General features: G+C 38.7%; 2 protein-coding genes across 2 annotated transcripts in view; one reads left to right on the forward strand and one right to left on the reverse strand.

The window, feature by feature from the left end:
• LOC145445449 (uncharacterized) overlaps nt 1-18,419 on the forward strand; it is a 197,959-nt gene that overhangs the window by 74,448 nt on the left and 105,092 nt on the right. The gene's annotated exons all lie outside the window — the stretch shown is intronic.
• Nucleotides 1-18,419, reverse strand: part of LOC145445319 (uncharacterized) — a 97,653-nt gene that overhangs the window by 23,399 nt on the left and 55,835 nt on the right. Inside the window, exons 43-53 of the mRNA XM_080323509.1 lie at nt 16,558-16,825; nt 13,831-14,059; nt 12,609-12,696; nt 11,517-11,763; nt 9,190-9,285; nt 8,658-8,780; nt 7,712-7,918; nt 3,198-3,340; nt 2,518-2,746; nt 1,510-1,603; nt 270-430 (exon numbers count right to left, since the gene is read on the reverse strand). Coding sequence (XP_080179635.1) covers nt 270-430; nt 1,510-1,603; nt 2,518-2,746; nt 3,198-3,340; nt 7,712-7,918; nt 8,658-8,780; nt 9,190-9,285; nt 11,517-11,763; nt 12,609-12,696; nt 13,831-14,059; nt 16,558-16,825 — 1,885 coding nt within the window. The remainder of the gene's footprint in view (nt 1-269; nt 431-1,509; nt 1,604-2,517; nt 2,747-3,197; nt 3,341-7,711; nt 7,919-8,657; nt 8,781-9,189; nt 9,286-11,516; nt 11,764-12,608; nt 12,697-13,830; nt 14,060-16,557; nt 16,826-18,419) is intronic.

The following is an 18,419-nucleotide window of genomic DNA, read 5'->3' on the forward strand; positions in this document are numbered from 1 at the left end:
AACAAGGTAATTTTTCCGTATCGGCTCCCGAACTCATGTCATTTATGGCGTTTAGTTCAGCCTGCACAGTCACCCGGCTGTGAAAGCTAGAAGGGAGGACAAATTGCCAAAAGGGAGATATTTGGGCGTCCTGGGAGGACATTTTTGACTTCCTGAAAAAACAGGACAGATCCTGCTAACGGAGAACGTATGGCAACCCTTGGGTAACGAACCTGTATCCGACATGAAGCCCACAATACACATTTTGAAGGCTGGTATACTCGGTTTACCTCATGAGTGTCTCTGTCATCTTCATAGGAGCCGTTAAAGGACTTGAGCCGGCTGGAAACAATTCTTGTCGTGTATCCGTTGATGGCGAAATAGTCCCACGTGCCTCTGATCATTTCTTTCTCTGCTTCCGTAAAAGCGGGAAGTCTGGACTGCGAAAGCCCTGTGTAAATTGACGCATGTTCTAATACAGGGCTTCCCAATGTATGTTTCAGTATAATTTTGGGTCACAATGGCACCGGTACGTAATGTAATAATGTATGCAATATTTGTGGAATTTCTGGCAACAAAAATACGATATCCTGTAGACGTCTTGTGCGTATCCAAGGTCCCTGTGTTGGATGCTTATAGTTAATTACCGAGACAAGTAGAAAAGCCGCTACTTGATAATGAAAATATGACGACCTTTGTATTACATAATTGGTTTTAATTCCCGATAAGATTTGTCCGACATTTCTTTCTTTGGAAGACACTGTCTCAGACTGTTGGGTTGCGTTAAATAACGTAAGCCCACATGCATTTCGAGGCCAGCCCGTTCCGCGGCGAGACACATGAATCTGGGCAAAGTGTCGGCGGCGATAAAACCTTGGATAAAATTGACCGTCCTTGGTCGGCCAAAACCTGTGATATCGATATGTCGGGTCGAATAGTCCCACCCTTTCGCTCTGAGTAGCCCCGCAGTACAATTGCGACCCCCCGAGGAAATGATGCCCTCACATGCGTCAGATATGTTTCATAGAGCTGAGTTGCTTCGCTTTTATGGGTCGGATTCGCGTCAAATTCGTTTTGCATCGCTTTTGCAGACAACTCAATGATTTCACGGGGTTGACGGTAATATTTGAAATTTCTTTTAAATTATTCAATATTCGATTTAGAATTTCCAACTCCTGTGCATTTACAGCTACTGGCTGGAATTGAGCCAAATTTGGTGTACAGCGTTTTTTAGGCAACCTTACAATTTATTCAGTGAATCCCCGGAATCCGCAACAAAAAATTATTTTTGCACAACCCTAATGCTCAGCCTTAAGCAGGATGATTTTGCATCCAATTTTCACATGAAGACCAAACCACGATCTCAATTGGATTGTTTTGAACAAGATCGGACACAGATCTACAATAAATGCATGTCGGCTTCATTGAATTCTGTAATGCTACAAGTATAGTATCTGGCATTTATCATATGAATATCCCGACGTATTTCTCATGCAATATGCATATTTGCAATAATCTCATTACCCTTACCAGCCCATTCACTCTTGTTGCCAACTTGCCATTTTAGGCTGTCAGGATAATCGCCATTCTTGAAAAGAGGATGAGCGAACCAACCCAGAATAGACTGAAAACAAAACATTGATCAGTTTTCGAATGCTGAATACTGTGAGCTTATACAGCTGATAGCTACAAAGTTTTTTCCAGATTAGATTAAAATTTGAATTCTAGCCTGACATTTTTATTCCAAATTAGACTAGAATTAGAATCGTATCTATATAGTTTTTTTTTCAAATTAGATTAAAATTAGAATTATAGCAACAAAGTTTTTTCCAAACTAGATTAAAATTAAATTATAGCTAGACAATTTTTTCCAAATTAGACTACAAATAGAATTATAGCTACAATTTTTTTTCCAAATTGGATCAAAATTAGAATTATAGCTAGACTTTTTTTCCAAATTAGACTAGAAATAGGATTAAAGCAACAATTTTTTTTTCAAATTAAATTAAAATTAGAAGTATAGCTACAAAGTTTTTTTCTTCTTAATTAGATTATAATTATCATCATAGAAAGACAGTATTTTTTTCGAATTACACTAGAATTGGAATTAGCTACAAACCTTTTTCCAAATTAAATTACAGTTACAAATATAGCTACACAGTTTTTTTCAAATGAGATTATAATTATAATTACAGAATTCGCGAAAACTACGATATTGAATCAAGTCCAGTTCTTATCAAATCAAGAGTTGAATCTCGTAAGCACGCGAATAGCAAATGTCTGTGCAGCAAGCTTGACTTGTTTCGCACTATACAGTTCTCCTGTAGCGTTTTCAGAAAAATCAGAAACTGGATTAGAATTAAAATGTGAGCATAAAAATACTTCACAAATTAAAATTAGTAATAACATTGGAGCTAAGAAACTTTTCAGAAATAAGATTAGAATTAGGTTTTTCGCTCTAATTAGGCTAGTTAGAGGACTAGAATTATCTTAGTGGTCCAGTCTGAGTAGCTATATAAAATATATCTCCCCAACTACCTGCACAAATCGATCGGCGGCCGCTACATCGTCCGGATTTGACGGGTCACTCGGTTCTGCCCATTCCGTGCTCATGGTCATGCCCAGCATGCCGCCCTGCGTGGCCCGGTACTTGGCGTCGTACAGTCGGAAGGCCCGGGCGTGGGCTTTGATCAGGTTGTGAGCCGTCACGTACGGTGTTATGCCGGGTTCGGAATTATCGCCAGGGGCGAATACTCCAAGACCGTACCTGAAGGCGTTATGATCATTATAATCAGCATAGTTTGGACATTTCAGTCACTGCCAAGCCTGTTTGGTAAGATTTTTTGCTAATAGGTACAATGATATGCCAAACATGATTATTTCGAGCAGATCTTGCTATATTTCTGGGTTCTGAAACGTACCAAAGTAAGTAGCTTCAAAAATGGAGCAATTCGTTATTGAGCAACTGTATTTTTCAAATTTCACTAGGTACAGCATGAAACTGCTAGATTTTACAAATAAATCCAAATTTCCCACTCCAATTACTTCGCTTATACGGGTTGCAATTGAGCAAAGGTGGATGTGCATCGTTTTGGGGCAACCTAACAATTTCGTAGGGAAACCAGCAAAATTTGAAAAAACAACCCCACAGGACACCTATTCTTGAACTGGATTCTACTAGGACTGATGTCACCATCGCAGGTCGAAATGATTCTCACCCGAGCCAGCAAATCACGTATGGCTCGTTGAAAGTGATCCAGAACTTGACTCTGTCTCCGTAGGTGGCGAACGCAAAATCGGCGTAAGCTTCAAAGTAATCGATAAAGGCTTCATTCCGCAAACCGCCGACGTCTTCAATGGCCTGCGCAAAATGAAATATATTGCTTTCTTTCTCATTGAAGACACCGACTTGATTGAAAAAATGTTGGCAGATATTGTTAAACACAGAAATGAAATCATAGAAACGTAAAAATACGATGATTCTATCAGAGAAAATCCTCAGACATACATGCAAGGTTTGTAATGACTCAAGTTGCAATTTTTTGTTGACTCGGGTCATTTTCTTGAAAATGGAAAAGAGTCACTCGAGTCACTTTGCGTATTGACTCGACTTGTATTCGAGTCATCGCGCATAACTTGACCAATCCATATGACTTGAGACATGCTATATTATTAGATTTTCGTGTATCGGGACCCACAAACAGGCACAGGAACCTTATTTTATGTGTTCTAATAAACATGTTTGGAGCAAGAATAAGGAGTAATTGAGTATGTTATGAAGCCAAGGCTTTCGAGAGCACCCAAGATGTCACAGAAGTGACTTGAACCTGCCTTGAACTCAACGATGAACAATGAACTCTATGAATTTTACTCAGAGTCAAGTTCCAACACTATGACTCGGACTCAACCAGTTTCTCCCTGACTCGGTGGTGATTTGGTATGTAATGAATCAATCACACTGGCCAACAAAAAAAAATACATTTTTTTTGGAGTGCCAAAGATATTTTAATGGTGTCTAGGCATGTTTGGGCTGCTGAGTCCGAAAATGACATCCGTTTCTCTGAATTGGCTCTACTTTTTGAGATATCGATATTTTTTATTTATTTATTTTATTTTAATTTTATTTAATTGTAGTAAGTAGAATGCTTGGAACTACGCAGATTTAGTATATTCTCGACGATCTCTGCCTCACTCAAAGACAAAAACTGCCTTCGAACTGGAGCTTGAATTACCGTACAAGAGAGAAAGAATTACTTGTGTATTTTAGCCAACAAGATGAAAATTTTTACTGCAAAGACATCGAAGGGCTTTTACTGACAATGGAGGTATACGATTGATTAGCGTGCTTTGACAGCTTACTAACTGAACTTTGAGCGTCACTGAACGTAGTGTTTGGGCTTTGACGGCACCTGTCTTTGATTTATAAAGATGTTTTGTTTACCGCTAATATCACTTAATTTTTTATAATTTTTGCTTGATTTTCAAGGCTCTCTGTGGTAACGATTGCGTCTTCAACGATATCTCTTCAGAAATAGAACAATAATGTCTGCACGCACTTGAAGAGACAAATGTGAACTCATCGAAGTTGTAGTATATAAAGTGAAATTTACCTGTGCCAAAATGTGCATATTTTGAGCACTTTTCAGAACAAAAATGTGGAATATCTCAAAGAATAGGGTCTATTCAGAAAAACTAATGTTATTTTCGGATTTCGCGACATATGAATGTCCTAAAACCGCAGTACGCAAAGATCCGTAGTATACAAAGAGCATTTTACCTATGTCAGAATTTGTGTATTTTTAGCACTTTTCGAACCAAAAATATAGAATATCTTAAAAAATCGAGCCAATTCAGAAAAACTAATGTCATTTTTGGATTCGGTGACCTAAAAATACCCTAAAACCGCTGAGACGTTTTTGGCACCAAAATGTGTGTTGATCAGTGTTATTTGTGTGGTATTTCTTTCCAATTTTTACTTTGATTTGAGAGTTGTGGCGATTTCATTAATTCTAATTCCAGCATAAATTGTATAATGTGCAGCTACCATTCTAATTCTAATATAAGTTAGAAAAAAATGAATCTTTTCTAGTTGTCATACTATTTCTAAGAGTGCGATAAATCGATTGCCATGAACAATAGAGTCGTTCAAAAAACATCTTTTTTCTTCAAAATTTTACTGGCTATCCGATAAAGTAGTTAATTTAGCTAAAAAACACTTTGCAACAATTTTGTCTCAATTCACACGTAGAAGCGGAGCTACTAGAGCAGGGGTTCTCAACCCGCGGCCCACGGGCCGCATGCAGCCCGCAGACGGTTATTTTGCGGCCCGCGATGTCTTTCATTATGAACGCACTTACTAAGGGCACTGTAATGTTACATATTAATTACATTTGTATTGTAATTGACTACTTATTCTTTGTTGTGTTCAAGTTTCTTGATATATGCTCGAGTTGATTGTTCTTGTTTTGAATCGGTATTCCACTGGACCAGTGGTTACCAATCGGTGGGGAATTTCGGGATTTTTGGTGGGGAATAGACTCACCTTTGAAAAAATCGGTACAGTAATATTCTTGTTTAATAAATGTCGTTTTGAAATGCCGATCGTGTATCTTAGCTCATTTGCAATTCAGCGATTCATACTATCAGTGCCTCCAATTAGCGAGAATCGCCTGCATAGCCACACGCGATCTCCAGCAAATGTTTTAATTCATTTGTACACCATCATTGGTCATGAAAGGTAGTGATAAAAATATCCTGATTCGTTGTAATATGAGCTCATATTGCTGAGCATGTATTCAAGGGAGATCGTTGACTCGCTAATTGATAGCACATCCGGAGTCGTTACAAATGAAATGATTTATTTAATATAAAGTTCTTTTAGTAACGTGCGATAGTGTAGTTGACGGCGGCTTATATGTATATCACACGCATGAGTTCGTGAACATCAGGGAGTTTATTTGACCATGCATTATTTGGCATTTACGTATGTAAATTGATGCTATAGGCTACCACGCAACATTTGGACAATTTTCTAGCCCCTCCTATTTTTCCGTTGGCTGCGAGCCGGGGTAGATACACATATATACGGAGGTGCGTTTACCGTAACCAGCTCACTGCCGTGTTAATTTTATTGTCTACTGATCAATTCCGGGGATCTTAACAATCACCAATAGCACCTGTTTACTAAGCAAAGTCTTGCAAAATTTTATTGAAGCTAGCATTTTTAAAGGGTGGATATAGAGATTTTAGGTGGGGAATGAAGGCTCAGAATAATTTGGAAGTGGAGAATTAAGATAAAAAGGTTGGGAACCACTGCGCTGGACTCTTGTTCAAGAGAATCCTGCAGTGTAGTACACTTTGAAAGAGTGTTTCACTCATCGCGAATGGTTTGAACATAAACAAGAACAAGGAACGGGAAATTAAACAGTGAAAACTGAGTTGTAACTCTGCGTCGAAAACTGATCTGGCTTTCTCATATATAAATGGAAAATGTCATATTTGTCGAAGTACAGTTGTCGTAACGAAGCGTAGAAGCTTGAATTGACACCACGACAGTTTTTTCTGCATAGTTATACATATCGCCTGATCTTAGTGAACGTTAACAACTAGGTGTCAAGCCGGAAATCCATATTTAGAGGAGTTGTTAAAAGTGCTGACGGCGTTACAGAGGCATCGTTCAAAATTGCTTGGCATATCGCTAAACCCAAGAAATATGCTAGAGAAGGTATTATTTCAATGAAACTTTAACATACTGTGCGAATATTTGCTGTTTCCAAATTTTAGCAGCAAGGACAAAATCAGCAGACAAATTTCGAAGATACAGTTATCTGATTCAATAGTGACCAAAAGTGTAACAGCAATGTCAGTCGATCTTTTATCGCATGTTCTGAAACACGTGGCTGAGTATAGACTCACTTTAGCTGCCTAGCATTGGACGAGTCCACCGACTCCACAGACATTGCATAACTAATTAACTGGTTGCATTTTATCGGAGCGGGCATATTTGCAGAGGAAACGCTGGCAGTGTAAACGTAGGGAGGGGACCAGCGTCAATCATCAACTTGACCAAGTTGACTTTTGTAACTATTGGTGCAGGGCCCCAGCCATTGAAGAAAAGGAGAAGGGTTGATTGGTTTGCTCAGAAATGACCCCGAACGCCCGACTTCTGAGAGCTCAAAGTGATAATGGCCTCTGTCACAAAAAAATTACTGTAATTTTATACTTTCTCGCTCTCGCATTGAAACACACGCAGTTCGGTTATATGATGGAAGGGTTGGTTTAACGGTGTATACACCGAATTGGCAACGAATGCATTGCACGCTCTATTACTTGCGCCGCTGGAAGAAACATATTCTCACAAAAAAATGGAACCGCGAATTTACGAACGATGTCCATTAATGCCTCAGATTGCATAAAAATGTACCAAATGCCCGAATACGACTGGTAAATAGGCTACAGTAGCCTAAATTTAATAGTAGCCCATAAATACACGGTAGCCTAATAATGTTCTGCGGCCCGCAGCGTTTTTTGCTGTTAAAATGCGGCCCGTTATACAAGTGAAGTTGAGAACTCCTGTACTAGAGCCAGCAAATATTAAATTTAAATCTATCCAATAATAAGTAGCCGGTAGAATTTGAAGAAAAAAGTTATTTTTGAACAACTATATTGAACATTTAGCTTGCACCGATATTGGAAACGATATTTACATGTACTAGAAACCAAAATATCTCACCTGTGGTAGGTCCCAATGATACAGAGTAACCACCGGTTCGACCCCAATTGCGATAAGTCCGTCAATGAGAGAGTTATAATAATCAACCCCGGGCACATTGACGCCAGCGTCCCCTACCCCGCCATCGGGGAATATTCGAGCCCACGATAAGGAGAATCTGTATTGATCCACGCCAAGTAATTTCACCATATTGATGTCTTCTTGCACCTGGAAATCACAAATCAGAATGGAATGATCATTTTGCGGAGTCAAATCGGACTGAATGTGAGCTTTTTATTGGTCTAATAAGCATATAACTATTTCGTTGAAATTTTACTCGCTTTCCGATGAAATTGTCAGGTTGACTAAAACAATAACGCTGCACACCAAATGTGGATCAATTCCAACCTGTAGAAGCGAAGCTGTTAAACTTTGAAAATTAAAAATTATTAACATAAATGATAATGATTTCTTCAAATTTTATTGACAACCCCAAGAAATTGTTAAGTTGTCCAAAAAACGACGCATACCAAATTTGACTCAATGCTATACAGTACAAGTGAAGTTATAGTAGTGTAAATTTTCGGATTTTAAAAAAGTAGCATTTACGGTGGCATATTCTTCAATTTTTAATGATAGAACTACCCACTGTAAATACTATTATTGCAAATCCAAAATTTTCCTCACTTCTATGGGCTGGAATTGAGTCAAATTTGGCGAGTAGCCTTTTTTAGCCAACCTAACAATTGTATTGAATAGCCATAAAAAGTGGAATGAAAATGTTATTTTTGAACAACCCAGAGGACATCTTTGAAATTGCTAGATGCATATGCGAAATGCTTAATATCGCTACCAACAGGTACAGTTGCCGACAGGATGATACAGGGGGTATTTTTCTCGACTCTAATGACAATTTCGTCCAGATGTATAATTTTAATTCTGACAAAATATTATTTCACATGCTCACCTTGTGGTAACTGTCACATGCCACGTCTCCCGTGTCATTGTTGCCGATTACGGACGGGGTTATGTGGCTGAATGTGTCCCAGATGCTGGGTCCTTTACCGTCCGAATCCCATCCACCTTCAATCTGTTTCAAAAAACAAGAGTTAATTCATCAACAAGAATCACAGTTTCGGTATTGCTCTCCACTGGGGCAGGCTGGTAACCTCGATTGGTCATATACGAAACATGCAGTTCAAAGCCAAGCCCATTACTGGAAATGACATATCTGTGGAGTGGTGATCGACATACAGCATTGTCACAAAGTGCAATGAAACGGGTATGATCGAAAAATACCAAATCATCTTTAATGCGATGCATAACTGTCATTATAGTCTTTGTGGTCACATTGAAAGGTACATATTTGAACTTTCCGCATCATTCATGCTGCTTTAAAGTGATAATGAGGAATAATCGACTCAAATAAAAGCTTAATGCTCACTCAGGCGGTGGATTTTGCCCAGACCTAGTTCTGTTATGCTTCAAATATTGCCAACCTGGTATGCAGATGTCGATGTGCTCCATCTCATTCCGTCCGAGAAAGTATCGTACAAAAACTCATCTCTTTCGCGAGCAGACGTACCGCTGAATTCCTGACGTGAAACACATTTGAATGTCGACAATTTACCACACAACACTGTTTCAGGAAAACAGCATTCATTTTAAACAAAATCGTACATGATTCGACTACATTAAAATCACACTACAATCAGCATGGGTAAGTAACGAAGTACCGAAGAATTTTTGGAGTACACAGGTATCTTTTGAGATTAAGTTTGCAGAATACTCCCACCTCTACTTAGAGCAGTGGTTCACAAAATTTCTTCGACACGCCACCCTTTATGATAGTGAAAAATTTCGCGCCCCTATATCGTCATATCACAAAATGCAACCAGAATGTTAACAATCCCAAGTTTGATGGAATGGAAGGTTATAACTAGGGCGATCTTTTTTTGACAAAACTGTAGCGTTGGATCAAAAAATGTCAAAATTGTTCACAAAGTTAAAACTTTTTTGCAACCTGCATTTCTTTTGTATCGTAGATTTTGCATTGCCGGTGAACTTATCATTTGACATTTTACAGCTTGTAGCCTATTTTATAGGCCTACCGTTGCAGACGGCCCATTGTCTGCTCATTGTGAGTCATAAACATTCAAATGAAACAAATTGGTTGACATGGTCTCATGCTCAATTTACCGAAATATCCTAATTGAAGCAAGACTGCGTGGGCATTGTGTGGTTCTTATATCAAGAAGCGCATGATGAAAAATTGTGATGTAGACAACATTGTCAGAATGAAGCAACACGGTTTGTCACCAGCACCAGCAGTGTATGCACAACTTGAGTGTTGTCAGCCAACAACTGCTGCTGTTGAACGTTCCTTCTCCATTCTTGGCAAGCCACTTGGGAAGGAAGACACTTTCTACCCGATAATGTAGGAAAGTATCTTTCATTGTACAATGTACAACAAATATTTTTAAATATTTCTACCATAATGCGTAATATAATTACTGGAATTCTTCATGGGGCAGATTTTGTCCAAATATAGTTTTCTCATGTAAAAATTTGTCAGTTTTTGAGACCAAAAAGTTTTTTTTTCAGGCTAAACTACTTCGTAAGGACAGACAGTTTCAACCAGAAGTAGTGCAATTCTAACATTATGGGGGAAACAACCAATTTGCATATGTTAGGTCAAATTTGGTCCACATTAAGATTTTTCAAGGTAAAAAAATGTATAGATCTTGAATTTATAGGTTAAAATCTTCTGTTTTTTTTAGGTAAAAAATAGCCCTAGTTGTAAGCCTAAATGTTGGTGTGAGAATATGAAATATGAAATTCAGACTATACACAGAACAATAACTATGAATGAATTTTCAGTTGACCGCAGATTCTCGCCCACCTCAGACGATTTCAACGTCCCCAGTTTGAGAACCACTGACGTAGAGGTTCTAATGCGAAACTATTTAATTCTCAAGCACAATTTTCCGTACAACGGGGCGTAACGGCAACTGATTTATTTTCGAAAATTGAAACCACTTTTTTAGGATTTTATATTACTCGACAGCATACACCGCTCAATTCCAAACAAAGTCACAAGACATTAAAAGCTAAATTTATGCAACCCCACGACCAGGTCTACTTTCTAAAACAGCGGTTCCCTTGGGTGATATGCTCCCCCCTCCAATGGGCAATGTTGAGAAACAAGAGGGCGAAAATACCAAAGGGGGATATTGGGGGATGAATATTTAGAGCATGCTCAGATATATTCCATTCACATGGGCAAAAAATGCAAACAAAAGTAGACTAAAAAAAGGTCAATTCAAGATAAAGCAGACGCAAAACCGGCTTTCCGGGCCCGTACCCGGAAAAATGAACTTCAGCGATCAGAGTTAGGTGAATAAATGTCCCGTGTATACGACCTCTTTTTCAGATACATAAATATGGGAGATGAAAATTTGTGTCGAGCTTGATGAGGGGCCGATGAGTCGAAAAAGGTTGGCAACCGCTGTTCCAAAACTACTAATTTGAGTACTTTTCAAACTTTCATATTCTTCTTCTACTCCAAGTAATTTTATATGTCTTAGAAATTGATACTGCTACTTGTAATGGAGTAGAGATCACAGTAACCAAATATAATTTTGAAGATTCCATTTATTTGCAGTGATATTAGTTATTTAGCATCAGTCTTCAAGATGCGCTTTGCAATGTCGGTGGTGGATACCTCTTTTAAAGTGCTAAGAGAGACTCCCCAAACAAATCTACTTCACAATTTAACTAGATTGGTTGTCTGTGCTATCCTGTAGTAAGCCCGATCAATCCTCACCTGCCAAACAGAAATGCTAGCTAGTGAAGGAACCGTGGACGCAGGTAATACTCTGTCCTGTGCGAAAACCGATGCTGCGTTGGTAGGTTCAGTCCATGTTATAACAGTCGGAGTGAGACCACCGGTTTCCAAGCTCGTTTCGATGGGGAACCCGTTGTTTTGAACGATTTTAGCGTAAGAGCTCAAGCATGTTTTTGCTGTCTGTGTTTTTTCGATCGAATCAAAGTCAACGTGGTACAGTCCGAATCTGTAAAAAGGATTTGTATATTTTTATATTTATTTTTAAAATTTTTGACCTACAAATCGTCTCAATTGTCTGGCTACTCGATCAAATTGTCCAGTTGGCAAAAACAAAACGATGCATATCACATTTGCTAAAATTCCAGCCACTATAAGAGAAGCCTTCGGACTACAAAATCTGGGATTTTAAAAGTCGTTCGGATTAATTATAAAACTGCCAACTGTATATACCATTATGTAAAGTCCCAAATTTTGAACACCAATAACGTGCTTTTAACGGTTGAAATTCAACCAAATTTGCCATCGCTTGTGTTTTTATGACAACATAACAATATCATGGGGTTACCAATAAAATTTGAAAAAGTAATTTAAATTTTCTTTAAATAATTTTAAAAATTTTCGATTCCAATATCTTCACTTCTGCAAGTTGGAATTGAATCAAATTTGGTGCGCAGCGTTTTATTCAACAAACACAACAATTTTATCGAGTAGCCAAAAAAATTAGACGAAAAAATGTTATTTGTGTCCGACCACTCATTAAATAAAGAACATGAATAAGCCAACATGATTTTTCATAACACAAATGTTGATAGACCAACGCATATGGTCTGCAAATATCAAACAATAAGATTCGTGATTGCAAAGTCTTCAAAACATGGAATAAATTTGAACAGACTCTAGGAGGTGCAGATTTCAATATACATTTGAATAGTACATTGCTATTGAAATGAACCCAAATATTTTCCGCACATACTCGCCAGTGATAATATTCAGCAACTAGTAGAGAATTGAAAAAAACATTGTGTGTTAATAATCATATCATCAAATATGACAATGTGGAAGATACATTACCTTGCCGAGTAGCCGAGGTCCCATTCAAAGCCATCAAATAGGGATCTTGCAAAGTATCCAACCACTGGGGTGTTGTCATTCACAATACCTACATAATGAAAAGAAAACTGGAGTAGGCTACTATATATTGATCGCTCTACTTATTTCAGTATAATCCATTGATTGGGAACAAGCATCCAGTTTCAAATAAAAAATGTGACAGACCACTATAAAAGCATTGAGTTGATATCACACTCTGAAAGTCAATCCCACTTTTATAGTTTTGACTCGAGTCAAGTCGAGTCATTTTCAATACACCACCGAGTCAAGGTCCGAGTCCAATTCATTATGTTCACCGTTCAGTTTTGAGTTCAGTCCGGTTCAACCCACTTTTCTCAACCCAGCTCGAGTGATAGAGAATGGCTCGCATTCAAAATATCGTAATTTTCCCCAGTCCTGACGGTTTCTGGCCCTATTTTAATCTATCAGGACTGATACAGCATATACCAATAATGTGGTGACTTCACTATTCTTCGAAATTACAATGAAATGTCTGTATTGGCCGTCCTAGTCTCGAATTATATGACTCGGTTCGAGTCATGCGCAATGAGTCGAGTCATAATATAAATTGACTTGAGACAAGTCGAGTCACCAAAAAATTGTGACTCTGGTCGAGTCATTACAACCCTGGTATTAACCTTAGAGTCGAGTCGAATATTATAGTATCACCTATTATGTCATAATACCAGTAATGACAGGTAAACCATCAAAACTAGATTTATCATTGCTAAAATAATTCTTAGTAGCAACGATTGTGCCGAGACAATAGTAATGCAAATAAGGAGATCCCGACCAGAATGATATTTAGTTACTGCATCTAGCTTAGAGAAAATTTCCATAAGTGCGGAACATTTATTTGAACAACCTTACAGCCATTGCTACGCTAGAAAGACTGCATTTGGACACTTGTAAGCAGAGGTTGTCAGTAACTCGAAATATGTTCATTTTAACGGATAAAGGACCTGGCCTGATTTTTCTGGAGCCGTTTGACTCAGTGGTGTCATTTTCCATAATTAAGGAAATACCTTAAGTCACCAAATCATCGGCCATGACTCTAGTCATTACAGATCTTGGTAGTTTCAAGTTGAAATTGTACAATATAGTACGGTACAAGGCTTCGTATGAGACTGCTACTTAACCCCAAAATTATTCCAGACCGGCATTAAAATTAACTTTTACGAACCTCGTAGCACATTATTGATGTATGTAGCCCGATAATCTTGTAATTCAGACCCAAGGACAGGCGCGTCTGCCCTGTCTGGTATTCCTTGCCCGGTAATGACAATATCCATTCCTGGGTAACGTGACGAGACCCAATCGGACGCATACCTTATGCCGTTCTCCCAAATATGGATATCCGGAGACACAGTATCGAGCACGGTTGTCTTCTTTACGTAGCCGTTGGCATTGATCTAGTTGCAAAAAAATGGGTTATTTTGAGCGCAGAGACATGAGAAATAACATCTATACCAGTGGTTCCCAACCTTTTTCGACTCATCGCCCCCTTTTCAAACTCCACACCGATCATCGCCCCCCAAATATTGGTAACCGAAAAATGGGCATATAGTCTGAAATCACCGGCGAGTTGACTAAGAAAAAGGGTCAACTTTTCGGCTGGACCTCGAAATTACACTTTTCCAGTTAAACTTTGGTGAGTTGACTAATAAAAAAGGTGATTTGTCCGACTTGATTTCAAAAGGACCGCAACAGCACTTCGTCAGTCCCCCCCCCAATACGTTGGTCTTGACCCCCCTCCATCGGGCGATAAAGCAAACTTCTGCACCCCTCAGACCAAACTTCCCCGATACCTCTTTACCGCTACTTCTCAGCACAAATTGCTGGACTCTTGAAGTAGTCGGCTTAATTCGCGCAAAGCGCGAAAAATTTCTTTCATTCATGGTTGAATCGGTAAATATGATCTGGAATTGCATATTGCAGTCAATTTTTTATCCTCTCTCTGCTCATGTATTCAGATTTACCGGTAAAGCTACGTGAGGTGTTTTGGAAATGTAAGGCCCGTAAATAATAATTGAACATATTCGGGCGGACCCGTGGTTATAATGATTTCGTTACGTGATGATATTTCGTGGCCTGTCTGCTATGTCAAAAGATGTTCAAATCGCCCATACGTACTAAACTAAAAGACGCACACGATTTGAACTTGGTATTTCTGCACTGGCAATAATTAATTTTTCTCTGCGAGATGGCATTTTTGTGGGGTTCTGATTGCCAGGACAGGAACATTTGGCGCCAGCCATTTAGGTGCCTATGGACAATTAAATATATATATGTATATCGTATATATATCGAAGTCGTTCAGTATAAAGGCAGTCCATTTCCGCCAAGGTTTTCTCGTTCTGGCACACTTCTCGGAGTCCCATGTTACATGGCCTGAAACTTCATATGTCTTGGTGCGTCATGGTGTGATAATGGCTGACGCCGAGATGCCCATTTCTGTAACTCATGCGTATTATTTCTTGGAGGAAGGGTATCCAATAAGCAAGAAATACGGTACCACGAAATGGCGCGCAGCGCGTAAATTTTTCGAAAAAGTTGCCTAAATTTCCAAAATAATACTCTATAATTAATGTTCATTCACGAAAAAATTGTGGGCCCCCTTCGAGCTCGGGCCCCCCATCCCAATTGGGGGGTTTTGGGAGTGGCAGTCACGGTCATGGACGCCAATATAGCTATTTCAACTCGCCATCGCCCCCCAATCGCCCCCTTTGTCCGTTTTCGCCCCCTTGGCTATTTTTGCCCCCCTGGAACGACAAATCGCCCCCTGGGGGGCGATATCGCCCACGTTTGGAACCACTGATCTATACTGAATTCTGACGGGAAAGGAGTCACTACTGCAAATAAATAGTTGCACAGCTAGAAAATTTTCAGCTTTTTCGCATCAGATGATAATTAGAATCACTCAATTCACAAGAACTTGGATATGGAATCAAATCATGCCTTGGAAAGATATTCAACAAAAATAAACTTCACTTCATATCAAATAAATCTTCTCATTTTAAGCACTAGAATGGAAAATATCTGTGCAGCAAGATTGGCTTGTTCCGCACGATATTCGTTTAGAATTCGTTTAGAATCGAAATGAGAGTTACAAACATTTCAAAAGTTAAATTAGGATTATATTACTATAGAAATTAAATATGGAACCGCAAAGACCGATTTTGCAGCTTCGTTCCGTTTCGCTGAGGCTGGAGTGAAGAATTGTTTTGCGTAAGCGACTGTAGGATTTCAAGCAATCCAAAAGCTATCTTCCCGAGCGCAGAAATTATTGAATCTGGTCTTGATCGGAAGCTACTGTTGCACCAATTCCAAAAATTATAAATTAAAATATGATCAGGCACTGATACACCTAGAATCCGTCCTCCAAGTCTGAAATATCGGCATTGTTGAGAACAATCGGGTAACCGCAACACAATGGCCATAAAGATGACCCATTGCAACTCTCCGATTGTTCAAACAATGCCGATATTTCAGACTTGGAGGACAGATTCTAGGTGGATTAGTGCCTAATCAATATTTTGATTTATATTTTCGGAATCGGTGCAACAGTAGCTTTCGATCAAGACCAGATTCAATAATTTCTGGGCTCGGGAAGATAGCTTTTGGATTGCCAGAAATCCTACAGTCGCTTACGCAAAAAGATTCCCCACTCCAGCGTCGGCGAAGCGGAACAAAGCGGCAAAATGGGTTGTTGCCGTTCCTTGTTTAATTTCTATGATATTACCGACATTTCGACGGCAAATTTTGTATTCACAGTATTCAGTTTTAGGCAAAATTAGTTGCAGAATACTAACTTTAAAATCACTACTGGTATTTGTACTCCAGTCAAAATTGATGACGTTACTTCTACTTGAGTACCCACATTGCCAACAGTAACTCATTTTTTACTCACCGCATCAGACGAATAATGCTCCATAGCAATAAAATCGATCGATCCTCGAAGCGCATTCATCTGGTCTTCCGTAAACACTGGCATGCTAGCCCTGAATTTCTCTTTCAAGTAATCCGCATAATCCCCGGTCATCAGAGGGTCCAAGAACCATCCAGACACTTCGATCATGGCTTGCATGCTAGCGTCATGGTCGCTTTGAATCTGTGGGTTGTTGGGGTAGATCCAATTCACCAGAACGGACATACTGATTGGCACGTTGCTGAATGAGCTGCGAAAAATGATTGACAGCGTTTTACAGGGAGCTCTCTATCAATTCATATAAGTAATACTTGAAGAGCTTCTTGGAGGCACATAACTCCAATATACAATTCAATAGTATATTGATATTAAAATAAACCTGAATATTTTCGGTTGACATTCGTCAGGGGTATTCATCAGAATGCGCAGCTAGAACTAGAAGTAGAACTAACAACCTTTAGCAATCTCATCAACTAACTAACTGAAACACAATTGCCGCACTTGGATTCAATTACGAAGCAACTCATTAATTTTAATAAGTTATTTTATTCGAATTGGATTAGTCCCCTGCATGAACATCAGTAGGGGAGAGTAGGCAAAGATGATACATGGAGCAAGATCAGACATGCAATTTTTTTCTCAGAACTATTTTCTAATGGACAAAGTATTGTTCCCATAATGTCATTCTATAGTGATACCATATTAACACAGCAAACAGATTTGAGGTTGAGCAGAAAAATGCCAAAAACTATATTTTTATAGGCTGTGTAATTCAGGTTTGTAAGGGCACACCGATCATATTATTTCGAATCATAAGATAACATTACTGGAATAGGCAGAGTGCAATATGAGCAGTGTAATCATGCACTTACCTCTGAAAAGTAATAGACAGAAATTTTGAAGTTTATGCAATAATGGGGGTGCGGGGGTAAGTTGAGACATGGGTGCCGGAGGAGTTTTCCATTGAAAGCCTTGCAATATTCAAAATTTACTGTTCACAGCACACATAATAGATTATTTATCTAGTAGTTGACCACATGTGACAGTACATGACAAAAAAACAAAACTCTCACTTTTCCGGGATCCCGCGGATAATTAGTTAGATGTCATTTAAATTGGTATATGATGTACAAATTCCTTTTAAAGCAGGGGTGTCAAACTCAACTGACGTCACGGGCCGGATTCAAACCTTCAGATCGCTCGCGGGCCGGACCAGTCAAATGATTCCAAAATAATGTTTCAAAATTCACGCCTCTGTTTTTTACTTGTATTTTATCAAGCCTATATATACAGTTGTATATTTCATGATATTGCGGATCACAGGGATTCTATTCTAGCAACACCTTTATGTGTGACAAACAATGAAATTGGTAAAAATTGAATACGGTATTTAAGAGGGTTGAATACGGTAATTAACGATTAAAAAGTGGCTCTAACGACGACATAAGCTGGCATATTTCTATGCTTCCTTTGTTTTAGTCATACTCTGGTGGTATCCCTGCGTATGCTTTGAGATGAATGCAAGATAATTCACTGTAATTACGGACGTAGGAATTGCTTCTGTATTATTTATTGGGATTCAGGTTTCTCTGGAGGTCAAGAATCTTTGTCAGAAGTCAGAAGTAATACATCAGTGCAACCATAGATATTTCAAATATATATTTTGTGTAACTATTACATCCCCATGTAACCTGCATGATGCATATGCAACGGTTTCGCATTGGCTTTTTCGCTTCTGTGAATAACTACTTTTTGATCAATTTTTCCATAAAAATCTGAACTCAGTGTGCACTTTTGGGCTTTCCTGCAATATAGTGTCAATGTCAGCGAGTTGTTCCTAATGG

Source organism: Botryllus schlosseri, chromosome 8 (genome assembly GCF_051294905.1).
Source record: "Botryllus schlosseri isolate E-star chromosome 8, Bs_hap1, whole genome shotgun sequence".
Classification (NCBI taxonomy): Eukaryota; Metazoa; Chordata; class Ascidiacea; order Stolidobranchia; family Styelidae; genus Botryllus; species Botryllus schlosseri.